Source organism: Pseudophryne corroboree, chromosome 3 (assembly GCF_028390025.1).
Source record: "Pseudophryne corroboree isolate aPseCor3 chromosome 3, aPseCor3.hap2, whole genome shotgun sequence".
NCBI classification, from domain to species: Eukaryota; Metazoa; Chordata; class Amphibia; order Anura; family Myobatrachidae; genus Pseudophryne; species Pseudophryne corroboree.
This window is the reverse complement of record NC_086446.1, coordinates 44947084-44974803: the sequence shown is the minus strand read 5'-3', so window position 1 is coordinate 44974803 and position 27720 is coordinate 44947084. Positions and strand designations below refer to the sequence as shown.

Sequence of the window (27720 nt, the reverse complement as noted above, 5' to 3'; positions counted from 1 at the left end):
ATCGGTGAGCAAGAGTTACTTGCCATCAAGTTGGCATTTGAGGAGTGGAGATACCTTCTAGAAGGAGCTCAACATCGCATTACAGTTTATACGGATCATAAGAATCTTCTGTATCTGCAGTCAGCTCAGTGTTTGAATCCACGACAAGCTCGATGGGCGCTTTTTTTCTCACGATTTGATTTCAAACTCACCTATCGTCCAGGATCTCAGAACAAAAAGGCAGATGCCCTTTCCCGGTCCTTTGCTTCTTCTGAATTAAATGATGCTACCACGAATCAAGCCATTGTGAATCCTACGTCCTTTTTAATGACTCGAGCCTCTCCAGTTCCTCCGCCTGGCAAGACCTTTGTCGCCACAAGTCTTCGAAAACGGCTGCTTACCTGGGCTCACTCCTCTTCCTTCATGGGTCATCCTGGGGTTCTAAAGACTCTCAAATTTATTCAACAGTCTTATTGGTGGCCACATCTCAAAGCCGATGTCCAAGAGTTTATAGCAGCATGTCCTAAATGTGCCCAACATAAAAGTCCAAGAAGTTCTCCACCAGGTTTATTACATCCACTATCCATACCCAAACAACCATGGACTCATATCTCAATGGATTTCGTGACCGATCTACCTCCATCAAAAGGGCGAAATACCATTTGGGTGATAGTGGATCGATTTTCGAAAATGGCACATTTCATTCCATTAACTGGGTTACCATCAGCCCCTTTACTAGCCAGATTGTTCATCTCTGAAATCTTCAAGTTGCATGGCCTTCCTCGAGAAATTATCTCTGATCGGGGAACACAGTTTGTGGCCAAGTTTTGGAGGTCGCTTTGTTCATCTTTAAATGTCAAGTTGAATTTTTCTTCTGCATATCATCCTCAGACAGATGGACAAACTGAGAGAGTCAACCAAGACCTTGAAACATTTCTCCGGCTATATATATCGTCCTCACAGGATGACTGGGTTGACTACCTTCCATTGGCAGAATTTGCTCATAATAATCTCTTCCATTCATCTTCAGAATCTACGCCCTTTTATATTAACTTCGGCTTTCATCCTCGTGTGCCAGAGTTTCATCCATTGCCAGCCCTAGAGGTCCCAGCGGCAGATCAAGAGCTTCAACGTCTATCTAGCATCTGGAGTTGTGTACGTAAGTCCTTGGTCAAAACTTCCGCTCGTTATAAATCTTTTGCAGATAGAAAACGTAAAGCTGTACCGAATTACAAAGTGGGAGACCAAGTTTGGATTTCTACGCGCAATCTCAAGTTCAAAGTTCCTTCTAAGAAATTTGCTCCCAGGTTTATTGGTCCATTTCCCATTGTAAAGGTACTCAACCCTGTGTCATACAAAGTCAAGTTGCCACCGTCTTTGAGAATTCCTAACGCCTTTCATACATCTTTACTGAAGCCTTTGATTCTCAATAAGTTCCGTACTACCCAGTCCAAATCTCCTAAAGTTCACTCTTTGCAGAATGAGGAATTTGAAGTTAAAGAGATTGTGGACTCACGTTCCCGATATGGACGTTTACAGTTTCTGGTTGACTGGAAGGGTTACGGTCCGGAGGAGAGATCCTGGGTTTTCTCTGAAGATGTTCATGCTCCAAGACTGGTACAGAAATACTTCTCCAAAAATCCTGACAAGGTTCAAAGGTGTTCGGAGACCACCCGTAGAAGAGGGGGTACTGTCACGAACCGGTCTCTCACCTTTGCGGGTTCTGGGGTTCATCCGTTGCCAGTGCGGTTGCTCGCGGTGCTGTGCGCCCGTGTGGGGACACGGCGTGATCAATGGCACAGGTAATGCAGAGTCTGGGAACTGTGAGTGCGGGGACCAAATGGCCTAAGGCACTGCAGTGTGTCTGCTGTATAGGAGGTGGCCATGTTGGAGACCAAATAGCTAATACAGAGCACTTGTGAAAACACCTGTGGGCAGGTGTAAGCCAATCCCGTGCTTGTGCTGCCTTTAAGTAGGCTGGGATTATGTTACTCTGGGCCAGTGCTTTGTTGTATCAACGCTGTGCTCTAGCTCTGAGCTCTCTCCGTGCATTCCTGTGTTATTCCCGTGGTCCAGATATCGCCTCCGTTCCCAGAGGTCCGTCTGCAGCCTTCACTGCTGAAAGATCCACCGGCTCTCCGCTGTCCTGTCAGTTAATTGCACTCCTATTGGAAATAGTTGGATTCCCAGTGTCCTGCATGAGGTTACCTTGTCAGTCTGCCTATCATTCAAAGTCTGGAGGATTCGTTTCTCTCAGCTGTTCGTTTGTTCAACTCTGCATTTAACCCATTCATCACCTTGTCTTCTACTACAGTTTCACAGTGATCTCCGGAACCCGCAAGTAACCCAATTCAGTACTTTTTATTTGCTATGTTGTCATTACAAGGATAATTCATCACAGTCTCTCAGTTAACCCTCAAAACTCCATTGCAAATTCTTACAGTTAATTCACCATGTCTGCATTAACCAGTTAAACACAATCTGCAGTTCAGCATCAAAGCTTGTTTATATTTGGACAATTCAACATTTATTCTTCAGCTTGTTTTTGCATATGTTTCCATGAACATTTCTTTTATTTATTTTTGAGTTTTCTCTTGCATATTATTTCTGCCATTCTTGCAATACTTCAGTATAATGATGATTAACAACTAGTCATTTAACTCCTTACTGAATTGTTATTTAATAAATATATGAAGCGGAACTTTCTTCGTCCTCCCTGCTTTCTTCATACCCCAGCACCTACACCTGTGGTTGGTTCCGGGTTAACGGATTCACAAAAACACCCGGGCCTGACAGCCATCATGTCCACCTTTGGTCTTTCCCAACGGTTCACAATCATGTGGAAGACTTCCAGATGAAGTCCCCACTCTCCCGGGTGGAGGTCGTGCCTGCTGAGGAAGTCTGCTTCCCAGTTGTCCACTCCCGGAATGAACACCGCTGACAGTGTTATCACATGATTTTTCGCCCAGCGAAGAATCCTTGCTGCCATTGCCCTCCTGCTTCTTGTGCCGCCCTGTCTGTTTACGTGGGCGACTGCCGTGATGTTGTCCGACTGGATCAGCACCGGTTGTTTTTGAAGCAGAGGTCTTTCTAGGCTCAGAGCATTGTAAATTGCCCTTAGCTCCCGTATATTTATGTGGAGAGAAATCTCCAGACCCCTGGAAATGTTTTCCCTGTGTGACTGCTCCCCAGCCTCTGAGGCTGGCATCCGTGGTCACCAGGACCCAGTCCTGCATGCCGAATCTGCTGCCCTCTAGAAAATGAGCACTCTGCAGCCACCACAGAAGAGACACCCTTGTCCTTGGAGACAGGATTATCCGCTGATGCATCTGAAGATGCGATCCGGACCATTCGTCCAGCAGATCCCACTGAAAACTTCTTGCGTGAAATCTGCCGAATGGAATCGCTTCGTAAGAAGCCACCATTTTTCCCAGGACTCTTGTGCATTGATGCACTGACACTTGGCCTGGTTCTAGGAGGTTCCTAACTAGCTCGGATAACTTCCTGGCTTTCTCCTCCGGGAGAAACACCTTTTTCTGGACTGTGTCCAGAATCATCCCTAGGAACAGCAGACGTGTCGTCGGAATCAGCTGCGATTTTGGAATATTTAGAATCCACCCGTGCGGTCGTAGAACTACTTGAGATAGTGCTACTCCGACCTCCAACTGTTCTCTGGACCTTGCCCTTAGCAGGAGATCGTCCAAGTAAGGGATAATTAAGACGCCTTTTCTTTGAAGAAGAATCATCATTTCGGCCATTACCTTGGTAAAGACCCGGGGTGCCGTGAACAATCCAAACGGCAGCGTCTGAAACTGATAGTGACAGTTCTGTACCACGAACCTGAGGTACCCTTGGTGAGAAGGGCAATTTTGGACATGGAGGTAAGCTTCCTTGATGTCCAGGGACACCATATAGTCCCCTTCTTCCTGGTTCGCTATCACTGTTCTGAGTGACTCCATCTTGATTTGAACCTTTGTATGTAAGTGTTCAAAGATTTCAGATTTAGAATAGGTCTCACCGAGCCGTCTGGCTTCAGTACCACAAATAGTGTGGAATAATACCCCTTCCCTTGTTGTAGGAGGGGTACTTTGATTATCACCTGCTGGGAATACAGCTTGTGAATTGTTTCCAATACTGCCTCCCTGTCGGAGGGAGACGTTGGTAAAGCAGACTTCAGGAACCTGCGAGGGAGAGACGTCTCGAATTTCCAATCTGTACCCCATGGATCCTACTTGTAGGATCCAGGGGTCCACTTGCGAGTGAGCCCAATGCGCGCTGAAACTCTTGAGACGACCCCCCACCGCACCTGAGTCCGCTTGTACGGCCCCAGCGTCATGCTGAGGACTTGACAGAAGCGGTGGAGGGCTTCTGTTCCTGGGAAGGGGCTGCCTGCTGCAGTCTTCTTCCCTTTCCTCTACCCCTGGGCAGATATGACTGGCCTTTTGCCCGCTTGCCCTTATGGGGACGAAAGGACTGAGGCTAAAAAGACGGTGTCTTTTTCTGCTGAGATGTGATTTGGGGTAAAAAAAAAAAAAAAGGTGGATTTTTCAGCTGTTGCCGTGGCCACCAGGTCCGATGGACCGACCCCAAATAACTCCTCCCCTTTATACGGCAATACTTCGATGTGCCGTTTGGAATCTGCATCACCTGACCACTGTCGTGTCCATAAACATCTTCTGGCGGACATGGACATCGCACTTACTCTTGATGCCAGAGTGCAAATATCCCTCTGTGCATCTCGCATATATAGAAATGCATCCTTTAAATGCTCTATAGTCAATAAAATACTGTCCCTGTCAAGGGTATCAATATTTTCAGTCAGGGAATCCGACCAAGCCACCCCAGCGCTGCACATCCAGGCTGAGGTGATCGCTGGACGCAGTATAACACCAGTATGTGTGTATATACTCTTTAGGACATTTTCCAGCTTCCTATCAGCTGGCTCCTTGAGGGCGGCCGTATCTGGAGACGGTAACGCCACTTGTTTTGATAAGCGTGTCAAATACGCCAATAATTTGCTATCGGGGGAAACCCTCGCATCATCACACACTTCATTTAATTTATCTGATTCAGGAAAAACTACAGGTAGTTTTTTCACACCCCACATAATACCCTTTTTTGTGGTACTTGTAGTATCAGAAATATGTAACACCTCCTTCATTGCCCTTAACATGTAACGTGTGGCCCTAATGGAAAATACGTTTGTTTCTTCACCGTCGACACTGGAGTCAGTGTCCGTGTCAGTGTCTGTGTCGACCGACAGAGGTAATGGGCGTTTTAAAGCCCCTGACTGTGTTTGAGACGCTTGGACAGGTACTAATTGGTTTGCCGGCCGTCTCATGTCGTCAACCGACCTTGCAGCGTGTTGACATTATCACGTAATTTCTAAACAAGCCATCCATTCCGGTGTCGACTCCCTAGAGAGTGACATCACCATTACAGGCAATTGCTCCGCCTCCTCACCAACATCGTCCTCATACATGTCGACACACACGTACCGACACACAGCACACACACAGGGAATGCTCTGATAGAGGACAGGACCCCACTAGCCCTTTGGGGAGACAGAGGGAGAGTTTGCCAGCACACACCAAAACGCTATAATTATACAGGGACAACCTTATATAAGTGTTTTCCCTTATAGCATCTTAATATGTAATAATATCGCCACAAAAATGCCCCCCCTCTCTGTTTTAACCCTGTTTCTGTAGTGCAGTGCAGGGGAGAGCCTGGGAGCCTTCCTAGCAGCTGAGCTGTGTAGGAAAATGGCGCTGTGTGCTGAGGAGAATAGGCCCCGCCCCCTTTTCGGCGGGCTTCTTCTCCCGTTTTTTCTGACAACCTGGCAGGGGTTAAATACATCCATATAGCCCCAGAGGCTATATGTGATGTATATTTAGCCAGTATAGGTACTTTCATTGCTGCCCAGGGCGCCCCCCCCCCCAGCGCCCTGCACCCTCAGTGACCGTTGGTGTGAAGTGTGCTGAGAGCAATGGCGCACAGCTGCAGTGCTGTGCGCTACCTCATGAAGACTGGGAAGTCTTCAGCCGCCGATTTCTGGACCTCTTCTCTCTTCAGCATCTGCAAGGGGGTCGGCGGCACGGCTCCGGTGACCCATCCAGGCTGTACCTGTGATCGTCCCTCTGGAGCTAGTGTCCAGTAGCCTAAGAAGCCAATCCATCCTGCACGCAGGTGAGTTCACTTCTTCTCCCCTTAGTCCCGCGTTGCAGTGAGCCTGTTGCCAGCAGGACTCACTGAAAATAAAAAACCTAACAAAACTTTTACTCTAAGCAGCTCCTTAGGAGAGCCACCTAGATTGCACCCTTCTCGGCCGGGCACAAAAACCTAACTGAGGCTTGGAGGAGGGTCATAGGGGGAGGAGCCAGTGCACACCACCTGATCCTAAAGCTTTTACTTTTGTGCCCTGTCTCCTGCGGAGCCGCTATTCCCCCATGGTCCTTACGGAGTCCCCAGCATCCACTTAGGACGTCAGAGAAAGTCTGTTTAACGGGCCCTACACACTGGGCGATTTCAGCGATTTTAACGACCAACGGTATTATCTTTGGTCGATCTTTCCCCAACGATTTTTGCATACACACTGGACGATATCTATGGCCGATACGACAGTACAATACATCGTCCAAATTGAATTGCATATATAACGATGATTGACCAACGATGAACGACATGCGGGGATTGGCTTCGTTCATCGTTGGTGCATACACACTGATCGATATGAATGACTTATTGTTCATTTTTTAACGATATCCTTCATATCTATCATGGTTATCACAAAGTGTGTAGGTCCCTTAAGATAGGCTTCACTTGAATACCAATGGTCCAAATGATTACAGGATATAGGGGCAGATGTATTAAGCCTGGAGAAGGCATAAGGAAGTGATAAACCAGTGATAAGCACAAGGTGATAACTCACCAGCCAATCAGCTCCTAACTGTTAATTTACATATTGGAGCTGATTGCCTCATAGACAGCCTGCAACAATAAACTATGATTCACTGAACAGCTTCCCCACACAAGTAATACCAATTACAAGCAAGTCATTACATCACAAACTTTAAAAACATAGATGAGTTTGCATAAAGAAAGAAATGTAGTGAGCAGATTGTCCATTTCAGAGTTCAAAAACACAGATGTTAATTACATTTTAACAGCATAAGAAATGTATGACATACTTTTGAGGCATCAATGCAGTACATATGTGGTGGCTTTGGTTTGTAGATGTTTCCTTTCAGTTTAACGCAGGTGTAACACTAATATTATTACTATAATAGCCCTTTTATGCCATCACTTCCATGGAAGAACTGACATAAATGTTATATAGTAAAGTTTGCCATGTGCAAGCGTCTCCTCAGCGTCTTTCTGTAGCCATGGTTACTGTCCCTGCTGCTCTACCGCCTATTATCCTACTGACATGCCCACCCCGCAGCTGTCCCCTCCCGCTCACCGCACATCAGCCAATCGCATCTCACAGCTTTTTTCCCGGCTCCTCCCACTCACTCTCACTATGGCTACAGCTACCGCCCCATCCCTTTTAGTGCTGTGACTGACGCACCGAGAAGCCAATCAGGCGGCTGATAATACTCCGGACGTCTTGTAGATAGTGGCAGCTGCATCACAAAGGTCATCACTAGGGTAATCAACTGTAGCTACTATCAGTGTCCTCATATGTGCTGCGGCCATTTTCCTGTAGTCTCTTATACGTGATAGGTTGTCAGAGCCTCAAGGAGTGATGTAGAAGAGGGGGCGGAGTTAGGGAGTCCTCAACCGCCATTTTGGAGATCTTCATTAAAACAGGTAACTTAACTCTATATGATATTATATTATATAGGGGAGAGGGGACTGTACAGTGATATATGAGGGGAGTAACACAGCTCCTGGCACACACTGATATGTGGTATTATTATTATATAGGGGAGAGGGGACCGTACAGTGATATATGAGGGGGAATAACACAGCTCCCGGCACACACTGATATGTGGTATTATTATATAGGGGAGAGGGGACCGTACAGTGATATATGAGGGGGAATAACACAGCTCCCTGCACACACTGATATGTGGTATTATTATTTTCTCTTACGTCCTAGAGGATGCTGGGGTCCATATTAGTACCATGGGGTATAGACAGGTCCACCAGGAGCCATTGGCACTTTAAGAGTGCGGGCTGGCTCCTCCCTCTATGCCCCTCCTACCAGACTCAGTTTAGAGAATGTGCCCGGAGAAGCCCGTCACAGCTAGGTGAGCTCTACAGAGCTTCTCTAGTAAAAGTTTTTTTTAGAGTTTGTTATGTTACAGGGAGGCTGCTGGCAACAGGGGGAGAGCAGTGTCCGCCCTGCGGGGTCTTGAGCCACTGCCTCCGCTGAATGGACATTGAGCTCCAGAGGGGACAGATCGCGCCCCGCCACAGGGGAACGCTCACCCCGGCAGCCAGCCGCCACCCCCTCACAGAGCTGAAGTGTGGCGAGTTAGTCACTGTCCTCCCTTACAAGCAGGGGGTCAGGGTGAAGAGGGCGGCTTAAGGGTGGGAACACGGTATTAACTGCGCTCCTGGGCGGCTCAGCGGTACTGCGGTGCGGCGCTGTGATGGGCGCCCTGAGCCATCACAGAACCCTACACTGACCATTTCCAGCCTGTCGGGGTCCGCGAATCTCAGCCAGCACAAATTTCCTCAGGCCAGTATAATCTTCAAGAACGGGAAGACAGCACCATTGAAGGGGCGGAGCTTCTCATAGCGGACCCAGCAGCGTTCAGCGCCATTTGTCCTGCCTGCAATCACTGCCAGTGGATGTCCAGGTCCCTCCAGAGCAACTCCAGCTATCTGTACGGTACCAGGGGGTTGAAGAAGGGAGGTGAGCTGTATGTAGGCTGTGTCACCTATTAAGAGACACAGTCAGCACGGGTTTAGGGTCTCCCTATACTGTAATAACACTGTGTGTGGGTTGGCTCCGATCTCTGTGTCTCTCTGCCATTCTTGGGGGAAACTCTGTCTAGTAAATACCCTGTGTGTTTTTGGGGTGTTTGGTGTGTGTGACAACGTCTATGGACACTGTTTCATATGCTGCAGTGGATTTGTCTTCCCAGGAAGACTCTATACCATGTCATCAGGATTGCACTGTTGTAGCGCAGATCCCAGCTAGAGAGCCAGAATGGTTAGTCTCTCCAGGGAAGGACTATTTCTCAGACTTCTGATATGGTTGCTAGGACTGAGCATGCCACTCAGGTCCTACAATCCTCTATGGTTGTATGGTCTGATACTGCTTCCTCGGAGTCCCCTGCGGTACATTCTCAAAAACGTGCACTTGCAATGCTTATGCAGGATGACACGGACACCGACTCTGACACTGCAGACGGTGACGGGGATGTGTTGAGGGGGACGGCATCACTTGCTAAGGTGGTGCAGTTGATGATTGAAGCTGTAAGGGATTTTCTACATATTTCTGACACAGGTCCTGAGCAGGTGGAGGAGGCCTTTTTTAGAGATAATAAGAAGCCCCCCCCCCCCCCTCACCTTCCCGGCATCCAAAGAATTAAACGCTATCTTTGATAAAGCCTGGGAAACTCTGGGAAATAAATTTTAGATCCCTAAGAGGGTCTTGGTTGCTTTTCCCTTCCCAGAGGAAGATAAAAAGAAATGGGAGTCCCCGCCGATAGTCAATGCATCTGTCTCCAGGCTGTCCAAACAGGTGGTGTTGCCAGTCCCGGGATCTACCGCATTGTAGGACCAGGCAGATCGCAAGGTGGATGCTACGCTAAAACCATTTACACGGCTTCCGGGGCTATATTACGGCCTACTATAGCTTGTGCTTGGATTGGTGTCGACTCCGCTGGATAGAGGTGACGTTGATTTATTTTTACGCCATATTCAGGATTCTGCAGGGTTCCTGGTAGATTCCATGAAGGACCTGGGTTCCTTGGCTGCGGGGATCTCCTCCATGTCCGTCTCGGCTCGCAGGGGTCTCTGGCTGCGCCAATAGTCTGCGGACGCGGAATCCAGGAAGAGCGTGGAGGGCCTACCCTATACAGGTCAGGTTCTCTTTGGGAAGTCGCTGGATGCGTGGATTGCCACGGCTACCGCGGGTAAGTCTCCTTTTCTCCCCTCAGCTGCACCGGCTACGAAGAAGCCTTTTACACCAGCCACGTCACAGTCCTTTTGTCCGGCGAGGCCTAGAAAGAACAAGCCTTCGAACACCTTCTTCAGAGGTGGTCGTGCCAAAGGAAAGAAACCTGCTCCCGCAGGTTCCCAAACCTAGAAGCCCGCTTCTGATACCCCTAAGTCCTCCGCATGATGGTGGGCAGCTAGGCCTGGAGGAGGGTCAGGTGGGTACAAGACTCCAAAAGTTCAGCCACGTCTGGGTGTCCTCTGGCCTGGACCCCTGGGTTCTGGAAATAGTGTCCAGGGGGTACAGACTGGAGTTTCAAGATCCCCCACCTCACGGTTTCTTCAAGTCAGGCTTGCCAGCTCTGCTGGCAGACAGAACAATTCTTCTGGAGGCCATTAGAAAATTGGTGGTGTCAGAGGTCATTGTTCCAGTTCCACCTCAGCAGTGGAACAAGGGTTATTATTCGAACCTTTTTGTGGTACCACAACCGGATGGTTCGGTACGGTCTATTTTAAACTTAAAGTCTTTGAACCCTTATCTCAGGGAGTTCAAATTCAAGATGGAATCTCTAAGAGCTATCGGAGGGGGATTTCCTGGTGTCTCTGGACATCAAGGACGCTTATCTCCACATTCCCATTTATTCGCCGCATCAGGCATATCTCAGTTTTGCACTGTTGGACGATCGCTATCATTTCCAGGCGCTGCTGTTTGATCTCTCCACAGCACCTAGGATCTTCACCAAGGTGATGGCGGAGATGATGGTTCTCCGCCACAAACAGGGTGTGAACATAATTCCATATCTGGACGATCTTCTGATCAAGGCGTCTTCCAGGGAGAGGTTGTTGCGATCCATCGCGCTCACGACACAGCTGCTCAGGAAGCACGGTTGGATCCTGAACCTTCCAAAGTCTCATCTGGAGCCGACAAGGAGGCTGTCTTTCCTGGGAATGATTCTCGCCACGGAAGTGCAGATGATATTTCCCCCGGTGGAGAAAGCATTGGTGATTCAAACAATGGTCCGGGATGTCTTAAAGCCTACCCGGTATCCGTTCATCAGTGCATCCGCCTTCTGGGGAAGATGGTTGCCGCTGGGGAAGATGGTTGCCGCCGGGGAAGATGGTTGCCGCCTACGAGGCTCTGCAGTACGGCATGTTTCATGCTCAACCTTTTCAGCTGGACCTCTTGGACCAGTGGTCAGGCTCTCACCTACACATGCACAAGAGGATACGCCTGTCTCCGAAAGCCAGGATCTCACTCCTCTGGTGGCTACAACTTCCGCACCTTCTGCAAGGCCGAAGGTTCGGAATTCAGGACTTAATCCTTTTAACCACAGATGCAAGTCTAAGAGGTTGGGGAGCAGTCGTTCTGGGGGGAAACCTTTCAAGGAAGGTGGTCAAATCAAGAATCCCTTCTCCCAATAAACATCCTGGAGCTAAGGGCTGTGTAAAACACCCTTCTGCTAGCAGCACATGTACAGGGTCAGGCTTTTCAGGTGCAGTTGGACAACGTGACCACTGTGGCCTACATAAACCGACAAGGCGGAACAAAGAGCAAGGCTGGAATGTCAGAGGTGTCAAGCATCCTCCACTGGGCGGAATGGCACGCTGTAGCTGTGTCAGTAATCTTCATTCAGGGGGTAGACAACTGGGAAGCAGACTTCCTCAGCAGACACGATCTACATCCAGGGTAGTGGGACCTCCATCCGGAGGTGTTCGAGGAGGTAACCGGTTGGTGGGGGGTTCCTCACGTAGACATGATGGCCTCCCGCCCCAACAAGAAGCTGGGCAGGTACTGTTCCCGGTCAAGAGACTCTCAGGCAGTGGCGGTGGACGCACTGGTTACACCGTGGGTGTTCCCGTCACTGTATGTGTTCCCTCCACTTCCTCTGATTCCAAAGGTTCTTCGGCTGGTAAGAAGAACAAAGGTTCTGGCAATCCTCATTGCTCCGGATTGGCCAAGGAGGGCTTGGTATGCGGATCTACTGGATCTACTTCTGGAAGATCCAAAGCCCTTACCTGTTCAGGAGGATCTGCTACTGCAGGGGCCGTTCGCCTATCAAGACTTACCACGGATATGTTTGACGGCATGACGGTTGAATGCCAGATCTTAGCTCGGAAAGGTATCCCGAGTGAAGTAATTCCTACCCTGATTCAGGCTAGGAAGGGGGTAACGTCAAAGCATTACCACCGTATTTGGAAGAAATATGTTTCGTGGTGTGAATTAAAATTTCCTACAGTGGAGTTTCAACTTTTCTCCTTTTCCTGCAAGCGGGAGTGGATGTGGGCCTGAGATTGGGATCTATCAATGTCCAAATCTCTGCTTTGTCCATCTTTTTTCAGAAACAGTTGGTTGTCCTCCCTGAGGTTCAGACCTTTTTGAAAGGGGTTCTGCACATCCAGCCTCCCTTTGTGGCACCAACGGCACCCTGGGATCTAGATGTGCTGTTGCAGTTCCTAGAGTCTGTTTGGTTTGAGCCTCTACTGGAGGCTGACATCAAGTTTCTTGCATGGAAGGCGGTCCCTTTGTTGGCCTTGGCTTCTGCCCGACGCGTGTCGGAATTGGGGGCTTTATCTTGTAAAAGTCCTTATCTGATCTTCCATGAAGACTCGTCCACAGTTCCTGCCTAAGGTTGTATCGGCTTTCCATATCAACCAACCTATTGTGGTGCCAGTGCCTACTGACTCAATTGCTTCAAAGGCCTTGGATGTTGTCAGGGCTTTGAAGATCTATATGAAGAGGACAGCTCGTCATAGAAAAACTGACTCTCTCTTTGTCCTCTACGATCCCAAGAAAATTGGGTTTCCTGCTTCTAAGCAGTCGATTTCGCGCTGGATAAGGTTCACTATCCAGCATGGGTATTCTACGGCAGAATTGCCGTGTCCGAAATCGGTTAAGACCCACTCTACTCGTAAAGTGGGTTCTTCCTGAGCGGCTGCCCTGGGTGTCTCAGCCTTACAGCTTTTCCGAGCTGCTACTTGGTCTGGTTCGAACACGTTTGCTAAGTTTTACCAGTTCGATACTTTGGCCTCTGATGACCTCAAGTTTGGTCAAGCAGTGTTGCAGGAGCCTGCACGCTCTCCCTCCTGTACTAACAGCTTTGGTACATCCCCATGGTACTAACATGGACCCCAGCATCCTCTAGGACAGGGGTGGGGAACTTCCGGCCCGCGAAGCCGTTTGGTCCGGCCCACCAGCTTGTGTCAGTGAGACAAGCTGCCGCTCAGTCGGGCGGCAGCGTGTCTCAGCTGTCAGAACAGGGAGACGGAGGAGAGCGCGGCTGTAGAATGGGAGCAGCGGCGTGTAGTACAAACCAGCCGCCGGTCCGTGAGCCAATCAGAGCTCGCGGACCGGCAGCCAATCAGGAGCCGCGGCTGCCAGTCCGCGAGCTCTGATTGGCTCTCGAACCGGCGGCTGATTTGAAGTACTACACGACGCCGCTTTCACCCGACAGCCGCGCTCTCCTCCGTCGCGTCCACGGTGAGCAGCACGGAGGGGAGGGCATTTGTTTACCTGGCACTGTGGGGGAATCTGTATACCTGGCACTATGGGGGCTGTATACCTGTCAATGTGAGGGGCATTTGTATACCTGGCACTGTGGGGGCATCTGTATACCTGGCACTGTGGGGGCATTTGTATATCTGTCACTGTGAGGGGCATCTGTATACCTGGCACTGTGGGGACATCTGTATACCTGGCACTGTGGGGGGCATTTGTATACCTGGCACTGTGGGGGCATCTGTATACCTGGCACTGTGGGGGCATTTGTATACCTGTCACTGTGAGGGGCATCTGTATACCTGGCACTGTGGGGGCATCTGTATACCTGGCACTGTGGGGGCATTTGTATACCTGTCACTGTGAGGGGAATCTGTATACCTGGCACTATGGGGGCTGTATACCTGTCAATGTGAGGGGCATTTGTATACCTGGCACTGTGAGGGGCATCTGTATACCTGGCACTGTGGGGGCATTTGTATATCTGTCACTGTGAGGGGCATCTGTATACCTGGCACTGTGGGGACATCTGTATACCTGGCACTGTGGGGGGCATTTGTATACCTGGCACTGTGGGGGCATTTGTATACCTGGCACTGTGGGGGCAATTGTGGATCTGGCACCGCACTATTGGGGGCATATGTGTATCACTTCCCATTTTAACTGGCCACACCCATTTTTTGGGGCGCGCGCACACACAGTAGCTCTAAGGGGCAGACCTACTGGGGGGCAGGGTAATTTTTTTACGTTTAAAATTTTTGTATGGCCCCCAAAGGATTTTATAAATATCCAAATGGCCCTCGGTAGAAAAAAGGTTCCCCACCCCTGCTCTAGGACGTAAGAGAAAATAGTATTTTAATTACCTACCGGTAAATACTTTTCTCGTAGTCCATAGAGGATGCTGGGCGCCCGCCCAGCGCTTCGTTTTCCTGCGTTGGTTTCATAGTTCAGTACTGTCTGGTTCCTAGGTAAGTTCTGCGTTATTTACTGTTTCAGCTGTTGTTGAGTTTTCCGGCATGTTGGCCAGATTTGTATGTTGTGTGAGCTGGTGTGAATCTCACCACTATCTGTGTAATTCCTTCTCTCGAAGTATGTCGTCTCCTCGGGCACAGTTTCTAGACTGAGTCTGGTAGGAGGGGCATAGAGGGAGGAGCCAGCCCACACTCTTAAGCTCTTAGTGTCAATGGCTCCTGGTGGACCCGTCTATACTAATTATTAATTGTTACTAATATGGACCCCAGCATCCTCTACGGACTACGAGAAAAGGATTTACTGGTAGGTAATTAAAATACTATTATATAGGGGAGAAGGGACCGTACAGTGATATATGAGGGGGAATAACACAGCTCCCGGCACACACTGATATGTGATATTATTATTATATAGGGGAGAGGGGACCGTACAGTGATATATGAGGGGGAATAACACAGCTCCCGGCACACACTGATATGTGATATTATTATTATATATGGGAGAGGGGACCGTACAGTGATAAATGATGGGGAATAACACAGCCCCCGGCACACACTGATATGTGGTATTATTATTATATAGGGGAGAGGGGACTGTACAGTGATATTGAGGGGGAATAACACAGCTCCCGGCACACACTGATATGTGGTATTATTATTATATAGGGGAGAGGGGACCGTACAGTGATATATGAGGGGGAATAACACAGCTCCCGGCACACAATGATATGTGGTATTATTATATAGGGGAGAGGGGACCGTACAGTGATATATGAGGGGAATAACACAGCACCCGGCACACACTGATATGTGGTATTATTATATAGGGGAGAGGGGACTGTACAGTGAAATATGAGGAGGATTTACACAGCTTCCGACACACACTGATATGTGGTAGTAGTATTATATAGGGGAGAGGGGACCGCTATATGAGGGGGAATAACACAGCACCCGGCACACACTGATATGTGATATTATTATTTCTGCAGCGGGGCACACTGTGTTCCACAGGGAATTCATCGGGGTGTAGAGATGGCTCTTGATGCAGAGGCACCAACAGGCTAAAGCTTTAGACTGTCCCAGGATGTGTTGCGGTGCCTCCTCTATATAACCTAACAGGGGGCGCTAGGCAGCCTTGAAAAAGCTTTTTAGAAGACTTCATATGTCAGTGTGACATACTGTGCTACGGTTTCATCACGTCAGCGGCGTTGCATACTCCTGTTGGCTCTGTTCCTGGGTACTTGCTGCGAAGGTGCTACGGTTCCTAGGTATACCAACGCAGACGCTCTCCTGGATCGCGTGGCTGCTACTAAGGGAGGAGGTAAGAGGGTCCCCCAGGTGGGACCCGCCATTAAATCGTGTTCCGGTCTTGGCCTAAGGAGACGGATCGCGGCGCTGGCATGGATACTGTGGCCGTGCAGGGACCCCTCTATACCCGCCAGGGCATGGAAGCACAGGTTGGATAAGTAAAATATCCATTTTAATAAGGCTCCATAGTACCCGGTGGTGAGGACCAGCATAGGGGATAAGGTGCTTGACCTGTAGCCCCTCCCCCAGCTCCGGGTGCCATCTACTGCTAGTGATCCCGCCCTGGAGCTGCCTCACACTCTCCAACACATAACAGACCTTTGGGGATTACCCCAAATAGACATGATGGCCTCTCGTCTCAACAAGACGCTTTGACGTTATTGTTCCAGGTCGAAGGACCCACAGGCAGTGGCAGTGGACAGCGTGGTGTCTCCGTGGGTGTTCCAGTCGGTGTACGTGTTTCCACTACTCCCACTCATCCCAAGAATCTTAAAGCTCATAAGGAGAACAAGGGTTCCAGCGATCCTCATTGCTCCAGACTGGCCGAGAAGGGCTTGGTATGCGGACCTTCTGGATCTACTACAAGAAGAGCAGAGGCCCCTTCCTCTTCGAGAGGACCCGTTGCAGCAGGGGCTGTTCGATTATCAGGACTTACAACAGCTACGTCTGACGGCATGGAGGTTGAACTCCTGATACTAGCTTGGAAGGGCATTCCGAACAAAGTTATTCCTATTCTGATACATTACCATCGTATTTGGAAAAAATGTGTCTTGGTGTGAGTCCAAGAGGTTTCCTACGGTGGAGTTTCAACTGGGACGGTTTCTCCTCTTCCTGCAGGCCTGAGGTTGGGATCTGTGAAGGTCCAGATTTCAGCCCTATCCATTTTCTTCCAGTAACAATTGGCTGCCCTCCTTGAGGTTCAGACCTTTTTGAAGGGAGTTCTGCACATCCAGCCTCCCCTTGTACCGCCTGCGGCGCCACGGATCTTAACGTGATGTTGCAGTTTCTCCAGTCTAACTGGTTTGAGCCTCTGCAAGAGCTTGAGGTCAAGTTTCTTACGTGGAAGGCTGTCACTTTGTTGGCCTTAGCTTCTGCTAGACGTGTGTCGGAGTTGGGGGCTTTGTCTTGTAAGAGCCCCTACTTGATCTTTCATGCAGATAGAGCTGAGCTCCGGACGCGTCGGCAGTTTCTTCTGAAGGTTGTGTCGGCATTTCATATCAACCAACCTATTGTGGTGCCAGTTGCTGCTGACTCCTCAATTTCATCTAAGTCCTTAGATGTGCTAAGGGCTCTGAAGATATATGTGAAAAGGAGCTCATCACAGAAAATTTTACTCTCTTTTTGTCCTATATAATCCCCCAATAATTGGGTGTCCTGCTTCTAAGCAGACAATTTCTCGCTGGATCAGGGTCACTATCCAGCATGCATATTCTACGGCAGGATTGCCGTGTCCTAAGTCTGTTAAGGCCCACTCTACTCATAAGGTGGGGTTTTCCTGGGCGGCTGCCCGGGGTGTCTCGGCATTACAGCTTTGCCGAGCAGCAACTTGGTCTGGGACGAACACGTTTGCAAAGTTCTACAAGTTCGATACTTTGGCCTCTGATGATCTGAAGTTCAGTCAATCAGTTCTGCAGGAGCCTCCGCGCTCTCCCTCTCATTCTGGGAACTTTGATACATCCCCATGGTACTAATATGGACCCCAGCATCCTCTAGGACGTAAGAGAAAATAGGATTTTAATTACCTACCGGTAAATCCTTTTCTCGTAGTCCGTAGAGGATGCTGGGCGCCCGCCCAGCGCTTCGTTTTCCTGCAGTTGTTATCTGGTTCAGTACAACTTTGTTGTTAGTTATGTACGGCATTTTCTCATACGTCCTAGAGGATGCTGGGGACACTTCAAGAACCACAGGGTATAGACGGGATCCGCAGGAGACATGGGCACTTTTAGACTTTGAAGGGGTGTGAACTGGTTCCTCTCTCTATGCCCCTCCTCCAGACTCCAGTTTTAGAATTGTGCCCAGGGAGACTGGTCACATACAGGGGAGCTCTACTGAGTTTCTCTGAAAAGACTTTGTTAGGTTTTTTTATTTTCAGGGAGCGCTGCTGGCAACAGTCTCCCTCCATCGTGGGACTTAGGGGAGAGAAGTCAGACCTACTTCTAATGAGTTTAAAGGCTCTGCTTCTTGGTTACAGGACACCATTAGCTCCTGAGGGTTTGGAACATTAGGAACGCCTAGGGGTTCACTCCCAGAGCCCGCCGTCACCCGCCTTGCAGAGCCAGAAGTCAGAAGACAGGTGAGTAGAAGAAGACAGAAGACTTCAGTGACGGCTTTCTGAGGTACCGCACAGCGATCCCGCTGCGCGCCATGCTCCCACACACACAGCGGCACGACAGGGTGCAGGGCGCGGGCGCCCTGGGCAGCATAAAATCCTCATTTTCAGGCTGGCAAAAGTGGTATATAGTGCCTGGGCACAAAATCCGAACCCCCGCCAGTATATTATATTAAGAAAATAGCGGGGCTGAAGCGTGCCCCATTAAGGGGGCGGGGCTTAGCTCTCACAGCTCTCATCAGCGCCATTTTCTCTTCACAGAAGCTGCAGAGATGCTGGTCCTCTCCTCCAAACACTGCTATACAAGTAACAGGGTGCAAAACGGGGGGGGGGGGGGGGGTACATAATTTGGTGCAAATATAAAAGCTCTATTGGTCTGGGGCTTTATATTAAAGGTTCAGATCTGGGATTGAGCGCTGGGTTGTGAGCTGGCAAACTCCCTCTGTGTTTCTCTGACAGGCTTTACTGCGGGTCTGTCCCCTAGTTGCCCAGTGTGTCTGTGGGTGTCGGTACAAGTGTGTCGGCATGTCTGAGACGGAGTGCTCTTCCCAGGAGGAGACTGTGGTAGGGAGAGAAACGGCTGTGGGAGTGACCCTGTCAGCACCACCGACTCCTGATTGGGTAAATCTGTTGAATACCTTGAATGCTAATGTGGCTCTTATTAATAAGAGATTGGATAAATCTGAATCTCAGAACCAGGCATGGAAGAAATCTGTGGAGGATGTGTTATCACAGGTCCGGACCCCTCGGGGTCACACAAACGTTCATTTGCTCAGTTGGCAGACACAGATACCGACACGGACACTGACTCCGGTGTCGACTATAGTGATACCAGATTAGACCCAAAATTGTAAAAGAACATTCAGTACATGATTGTGGCAATAAAAGACGTGTTACATATGACTGAGGACCCTACTGTTCCTGATACTAGGGTCTGTATGTTTAAGGGAAAGAAACCTGAGGTAACATTTCCGCCCTCTCATGAACTGAATACCTTTTTTGAAAAAATGTAGGAAAATCCTGACAAAAAGTTTCTGATTCCCAAAAGGATTCAGGTGGCGTATCCGTTCCCCTCTGCGGATAGAGATAAGTGGGAATCATCCCCCATTGTGGACAAGGCCCTATCACAGTTGTCTAAAAGGGTGGCTTTACTGTCTCCTGACACTGCAGCCCTTAAGGATCCTGCGGATCGTAGACAGGAGAATACGTTAAAATCCATTTACGTCGCCACAGGTACGCTGCTCAGACCGGCCATTGCATCGGCGTGGGTGAGAACTGCTATTGAAAAGTGGGCAGATAACTTGTCATCTGATATAGATACCCTAGATAGGGATAGCATCCTGTTAACTTTTGGTTATATCAGGGACGCTGCGGCCTACCTAAAGGAGGCGGCGAGAGATATTGTCATTTTGGGATCAAGAGCCAATGCCTTGGCAATTTCAGCTAGACGAGCATTGTGGATTCATCAATGGAATGCTGATGCTGACTCTAAGAAAGCTATGGAGTCTCTCCCATATAACGGTAGTGTCTTGTTTGGTGAGGGTCTCACTGGTTTGGTATCTACTGCTACCGTGGGTAAGTCGTCATTTTTGCCTTATGTTCCTCCACAACAAAAGAAAGCTCACCACTTTCAGATACAGTACTTTCGGCCAAATAAATACAAAAAAGGCAGAGGTTATTCCTTCCTTGCCAATAGAGGAAGGGGAAAAGGTAAAAGATCTCCGGCCGTGGCAGGTTCCCAGGAGCAGAAGTCCTCCCCGGCTTCTGCCAAATCCACCGCATGACGCTGGGGCTCCTCTGCGGGAGTCCGCACCGGTGGGGGCACGTCTCAAGCTCTTTGTCACGATCCGGGTACTGAGACGCCATTTTCTGCCCGTTAGGTGCCTCCTGAGGTTGGCTCAGCAGGCTAGGGCCAGGCTTTAACCTTGGTTGTGGCCTGCAGCGCTGGTCTTAGCATCCACCCGGGTATGTGTACTCACGGAAGTGCGGTGCTCTCTGCCCCGCCGCGGCCGTCACCGCCGCATCCGAGGACCTATCCTGGATACACGTCCTCCATGTGTCTTTGCCATTCCTGTGGCCGCTGTGTGCATCTGGGTGCATGAAGCTCTGCTGTTGCGGCCTCCGCCGCCATTTTTACATGGCTAAAGTACTTTGTTCCCCTTCTGTGTGTGTGTGTTCATGGGCGCAGCCATGTTGGACTTCATCACATGACATTGTTCCTCCTATCCGCAGTGCTGACAGTGCTGGAGCCTAATTGCCCACCAATCCCTGCTAAGCTGTGGGTATAAATATCCTGGATTCACACCCAGAAGATTGTCAGTGCTTCTGTTTCCTTCAGCTACTCCAGTGTGCAGTTCTCTGTGGACTCTCTCTGCAGCTCAGCCTGACTCTCCAGTGGTTTCCTCCTGCGGTGCATTCCAGCTCTCCTGTATCCAGCTTGGTGAGCAGCCTGCTTCTCTGTGTTCCCGCATCCAGTGCTAAGTAGTGTGTATACTCCGGCTTCCCAGCAGCCACTCTTCATTTATACCCCTTTCACATCGCACAAATAACCCGGTATCGACACGGCAAATTGCCGTGTCGACACGGGTCAGTGTGCGATGTGAAAGCACTTTCTCTGAATTAGCGGGTCGCCTGACCCGGTAATTCAACCCGGTATAAAAGAAGGATTATACCCGGGTTGATTACCGGGTCAGGTGCGGTGTGAATGGGAGCCGTGTCGATGCGACACGGTTCCCATTCACAGCATAGGGAGAGGCGGCGCAGGAGATGAGCTCATCTCCCAGCGCCGCCTCCACCCCCGCCCCTGCTGCTGCTGCGTTCCCCCGCTGCTATGGCAACCGACCCGGTATATTGCCGGGTCGGAAAGCCAGCAGAAGGGAGCAAATGCCGGATCCCACCCGGTAAGGACACGTTTCTTTTACCGGGTGGGATCCGGCATTAGCGATGTGAAAGCGGTATTACATTTCTCAATTACCAGCGAACCCCAGCCTCACTTCTTATTTACCAGCGAACCCCAGCCTCATTTCTTATTTATCAGTGAACCCCAGCCTCATTTCTTATTTACCAGCGAACCCCAGCCTCATTTCTTATTTACCAGCGAACCCCAGCCTCATTTCTTATTTACCAGCGAACCCCAGCCTTATTTCTTATTTATCAGCGAACCCCAGTTTCATTTCCCATTTACCTGCAAACTTCAGCTTCATCTTCTGTTTACTCACGAACACTCACATTATTTACAGCTTCACAAATCATCCTCATCATCACGTTAATCCTCACCTGAGTCCTCAAGCTTTATACAGAACTTTTTATTCATTTCGGATTACTGGTCTCAACCAGCAGTATGTTCTTTATCCCTTGTGACAGTATTATTTCAATGCACCTTATTTGACTTTTTATTTAATAAAAACCTTCAAAGTTATTTCAGTTGTCGTGGTCACGCCTTCAGGCTTCTATTACTACTACTGTGCGCATGTCTAGGAGTCCACTCTCTCCTCCTACATTCCGGTACCAGTCAGCCCCTACAATTGAGGCTTCCAGTCACCGTCATCAGCCCTCAGTTGTGACACTCTTCAGTCAATTCTGGGCTCGTTCGGCCCTGGACCCATGGGTTTTAGAAATAGTGGCCCTCATTCCGAGTTGATCGGTCACAAGGAGAATGTAGCAGAGTTACACACGCTAAGCCTACGCCTACTGGGAGTGTATCTTAGCTTCTTAAAAGTGCGACTGAGGTAATCGCAATATTGCGATCACAAACCTCGTAGCAGTTTTAGAGTAGCTTCAGACTTACTCTGCCTGTGCGATCAGTTCAGTGCTTGTCGTTCCTGGTTGACGTCACAAACACACCCAGCGTTCGCCCAGACACTCCCACCGTTTCTCCGGCCACTCCTGCGTTTTTTCCGGAAACGGTAGCGTTTTCAGCCACACGCCCATAAAACGCCGTGCTTCCGCCCAGTAACACCCATTTCCTGTCAATCACACTACGATCGCCGGAGCGAAGAAAAAGCCGTGAGTAAAATTACTTTCTTCATAGCAAAGTTACTTGGCGCAGTCGCAGTGCGAACATTGCGCATGCGTACTAAGCGGATTTTCATTGCGATGCGATGAAAAATACAGAGCGAACAACTCGGAATGAGGGCCAGTGTCCCAGGGGAACAAACTGAAGTTTCAAGACGTTCCCCTCACCGATTTTTCAAATCGGCCTTACCAGTTTCTCTTCCGGACAGGAAGGCTGTATGCGATGCAATACAGAAGTTGTGACTAAATCAGGTCATTATCAGGGTTCCCCTGTCACAATAGGGAGAAGGCTTTTATTCAAGCCTGTTTGTGGTCCTGAAACCGGAGGGCTCGGTCAGACCAATTCTGAACCTAAAGTCCCTCAATCTTTACCTAAGAAAATTCAAATTCAAGATGGAATCTCCCTGAGCGGTGATCTCCAGTCTGGAGGAAGGCGTGTTGGTCGACATAAAGGATGCCTACTTACACGTCCCCATATATCCTCCGCATCAGGCTTACCCGAGGTTTGCTATTTAGGATTGTCATTACCAATTTCAGACGTTGCCATTTGGTCTGTCCACGGCTCCGAGGATTTTCACCAAGGTAATGGCGGAAATGATGGTTCTCCTTCGCAGACAAGGAGTCACAATTGTCCCTTACTTGGATGATCTCCTGATAATGGCGAGATCCAAAGACAAGCTGGAGCAGGACATTGCGCTCTCCCTGACAGTTCTGCAGCAACATGGTTGGCCCCTAAACTTGCCGAAGTCACAGTTGAATCCGACGAAACGGCTGTCGTTTTTGGGAATGATTCTGGACACAAAACTACAGAGTTTTTCTTCCAGAAGAGAAGGCTCTGGAAATTCAGGGTTTGGTCAAACAAATTCTGAAACCAGCGAGAGTATCAGTCCATCAATGCACTCGATTGCTGGGCGGCCTACGAGGCCATTCAATTTGGTAGATTCCATGCCAGAGTGTTTCAGTGGGACCTATTGGACAAGTGGTCCGGATCCCATCTGCACATGCACCGGAAAATAATCCTGTCCTCCAAGACCAGAATCTCACTCCTGTGGTGGCTGCACACCCCTCACCCCCTAGAGGGACGCAGGTTCAGAATCCAGGACTGAATCCTAGTAACCACGGATGCGAGTCACCGAGGCTGGGGAGCAGTCACACAGGGGGAAACCTTCCAGGGAAAATGGTCAAGCCAGGAAGTTTGTTTACACGTAAATGGCCCTTAAATCCTGAACGTTTATAACGGCCTTTTTCAAGCGGAACGTCTTCTTCGCAAGCTGCCCGTCCTAATACGTTCGGACAACATAACAGCAGTGGCGCACATAAACTGCCAGGGTGGAACGAAGAGCAGGGCGGCAATGGTAGAGGCCACAAAAGTTCTCCGCTGGGCGGAAAGACATACAAGCGCTCTGTCAGCAATCTTCATTCCAGGAGTGGACAACTGGGAAGCAGACTTCCTCAGCAGACACGATCTCCATCCAGGAGAGTGGGGTCTTCATCAAGAGGTCTTCACAGAGGTGACAATTCTTTGGGGAATTCCTCAAATAGTATGATGGCGTCTCGCCTCAACAAGAAACTTCAGAGATATTGTTCCAGGTCGAGGGATCCTCAAGCAATAGCAGTGGACGCGCTGGTGACACCATGGGTGTTTCAGTCGGTGTACGTGTTCCCTCCGCTTCCACTCATTCCAAAGGTGCTAAAGATCATAAGAAGAACAAAGGTTCAGGCGATCATCATTGTTCTGGACTGGCCAAGGAGGGCTTGGTATCCAGATCTTCAGGAATTACTCTTAAGAGATCCCTGGCCTCTTCCGCTACGAGAGGATCTGTTACAGCAGGGGCCGTGCGTATATCACGTCTTACTGCGGCTACGTTTGATGGCTTGGCGGTTGAACGCCGGATCCTTGCCGAAAGGGTATTTCCAGTGAAGTCATTCCCACACTTCTTCAAGCTAGAAAAGTAGTAATGTCTAACCATTATCACCGTATTTGGAGAAAATATGTGTCTTGGTGTGAATCCAAGAAGGCTCCTACGGAAGAATTTCAGCTGGGGCGTTTTCTCCATTTCCTGCAAGCAGGTGTTGATGCGGGCCCAAAGTTAGGCTCGATTTAAAGTACAAATTTCGGCCTTATCGGTTTTCTTTCAAAAACAATTGGCCTTCCTTCCAGAAGTTCAGACTTTCGTGAAAGGAGTTTTGCACATCCAACCTCCATTTGTGCCCCTAGTGGCACCATGGGATCTTAACGTGGTGTTGCATTTTCTTCAGTCACATTGGTTTGAACCTTTACAGAAGGTTGAGTTGAAATTTCTCACTTGGAAAGTGGTCATGCTATTGGCCTTAGCATCCGCAAGGCGGTTGTCTGAGTTAGCGGCTTTGTCTCACAAGAGCCCTTATTTAATCTTCCATGAGGATAGAACGGAGTTGAGGATTCGTCAACAATTTCTGCTGTAGGTGGTTTCATCGTTCCACATGAACCAGCCTATTGTGGTGCCAGTGGCTACTGACGCCTTCGCGGAGTCAAAATCTCTCAATGTTGTCAGGGCCTTGAAGATTTATGTTGCCAGAACGGCACAACTTAGGAAAATGGAAACCTTGTTTATCCTGTATGCTGCCAACAAGATTGGAACGACTGCTTCAAAGCAGACTATTGCGCGCTGGATCTGCAATACGATTCAGCATGCTCATTCTACGGCTGGATTGCCGTTACCGAAATCAGTGAAGGCCCACTCTACCAGGAAAGTGGGCTCATCCTGGGCGGCTGCCCGTGGAGTCTCGGCATTACAACTCTGCCGAGCAGCTACTTGGTCGGGTTCAAACACTTTTGCAAAATTTTATAAGTTTGATACCCTGGCTGATGAGGACCTCATGTTTGGTCAATCGGTGCTGCAGAGTCATCCGCACTCTCCCGCCCGTTCTAGACCTTTGGTATAAACCACATGGTTCTTGAAGTGTCCCCAGCATCCTCTAGGACGTAAGAGAAAATAGGATTTTGATATCTACCGGTAAATCCTTTTCTCTTAGTCCGTAGAGGATGCTGGGCGCCTGTCCCAGTGCGGACTCTATCTGCAGTTATTAGTTATTAATTATGTTTACACACAGGTTGTGTTTCTGTTATAGTCAGCCTGTTGCTGACATGGTTCATGCCGTTGACTGGAGTTTCTGTTAAATGCCATGTTGTACGGCGTGTTTGTGGTGTGAGCTCTCACCTTAGCTTAACAATAAATCTTTTTCCTCGAAATGTCCATCTCCCTGGGCACAGTTCCTATAACTGGAGTCTGGAGGAGGGGCATAGAGGGAGGAGCCAGTTCACATCCCTTCAAAGTCTTAAAGTGCCCATGTCTCCTGTGGATCCCGTCTATACCCCCATGGTTCTTGAAGTGTCCTCAGCATCCTCTACGGACTAAGAGAAAAGGATTTACCAGTAGGTATCAAAATCCTATTATTACTTGGTAAGTAATGTTTCAGCTGTTGCTGAAGGTTTTCAAGCTCGTTAGCTTGATGTGCCCTGTATGTGTGAGCTGGTATGAATCTCGCCCCTATCTGTGTATAATCCTTCTCTCGAAGATGTCCATCTCCTTGGGCACAGTTTCTAGACTGAGTCTGGTAGGAGGGGCGTAGAGGGAGGGGCCAGCCCACACTCTCAAATTCTTAAAGTGCCAATGGCTCCTGGGGGACCCGTCTATAGCCCATGGTACTAATGTGGACCCCGGCATCCTCTACGGACTACGAATAAAAAGGATTTACAGGTAGGTAATTAAAATACTTTTTTTAATTACCTACCGGTAAATCCTTTTGTTGTAGTCCCTAAGGGATATTGGGCGCCCGCCTCTGTGCTGTGACTTTCTGCAGATTCTCTGTTATGTGTTACCTCTTCAGCTGTTGCTGTTTATGTTGCCAGCTGTTGCTGGCCAAGTTATGTTATGGTGTGCTGGTGTGTAAATCTCACCACACTTATTATTATGTTCCTTCTCTCAAGTATGTCATTTCTTGAGAGAAGGAACATACACAGATAGTTTTACCTATAACTGCCTGTGAGAGGAAGCATAGAGGGGAGGAGCCAGCACACCCAGTTGAAGAAATGTAAAGTGCACTGGCTCCTTTGGACCCCGTCTATACCCTATCGTACTAATGTGTCCCCAATATCCCTTATGGACTATGAGAAAAGGATTTACCGGTAGATATCAAAATCCTATTTTTGTCCCTTCTGCTCACTACCTGGGGGTAAATAATATCACACAACATATTAATCGTGAAATGAGAGGATAAAGAGTGTAGTAATACATTTGCAGGTGCGCACATAGCAGGGGATTCCTGTTGCCCAGATCCTTTCTGAAGTGAGATCATAGAGACCCTGCCTGTCTCCTCCCACATTCTTTAACTATTTACTGTTTCCTGGTGCAGCCAATCAGAATAGAGCGCGGGGAGCCCAGGATGTAGAGAGGGGACACAGCAATGAGTGAGGCATGAAGAGGGTGCTTCAGAAATGTTACGGCCCATATAGATAGTTACTGGTAGTGGGATTGTCTATCAGAGCATAATGCAGCTGTCTATATATTACTATAGAGATGTCATCCACGCCAGACACTAGTGTGACCCAATGTTGGTGATGTGTATACGTCCACTGTAGTACTTTCACTATCACACTGTGAGAGGCTGCTGCTATATATTGTTATATACCAGAACGTCATCTGATTAGTACTCAGGCTTATGCTCCTTCTACTGATATAAATGGTCAGATATTTGAATATGTTACATGTGTTTAATGTGATGTTATGTTAATTATTTTAATTATTATATTTATTTCTAGATAATTACGTGGTGCGGATCCAGAGACTTTGAGGATGGACATGGACCGGAGTCACACAAATGAGAGGATATTACATCTCACCCTGGAGATCGTCCACCTGCTGACTGGGGAGGTGAGGGGATCTGGGAGTGTCACAATGACATCACTTCTATCTATAGTAATAATACCGGGACATGACTAAGGAGGTGAGTGGATCTGGGAGTGTCACATTGACGTCATTTACATCTATAATAATAATAATACAGGGACATGACTGGGGAGGTGAGGGGATCTGGCAGTGTCACAGTGACATCACTTATACCTAGAGTAATAATGCAGGGACATGACTGGGGAGGTGAGGGGATCTGGGAGTGTCACAGTGACATCACTTCTATCTATAGTAATAATACAATGACATGACTGGGGAGGTGAGAGGATCTGGGAGTATCACAGTGACATCACTTCTATCTGTAGTAATAATAAAGGGACATGACTGTAGAGGTTAGGGGATCTGGGAACGTCACAATGACATCACATATATCTACAGTAATAATACCGGGACATGACTGGGGAGGTGAGGGGATCTGGCAGTGTCACAGTGACGCCATTTACATCTATAGTAATAATACAGGGACATGACTGAGGAGGTGATGGGATCTGGGAGTGTCACAGTGACATCACTAATACCTATAGTAATAATACAAGGACATGGTTGGGGAGGTGAGTG

The 27720-nt window shown here is 48.9% G+C and overlaps 1 protein-coding gene across 1 annotated transcript in view; it reads left to right on the top strand.

Moving 5' to 3' along the window:
• Window positions 1-27720, top strand: part of LOC135057137 (zinc finger protein 16-like) — a 96427-nt gene that overhangs the window by 24942 nt on the left and 43765 nt on the right. The window contains exon 5 of the mRNA XM_063963033.1: window positions 27019-27126. Within this exon, the coding sequence (XP_063819103.1) occupies window positions 27019-27126 (108 nt within the window). The remainder of the gene's footprint in view (window positions 1-27018; window positions 27127-27720) is intronic.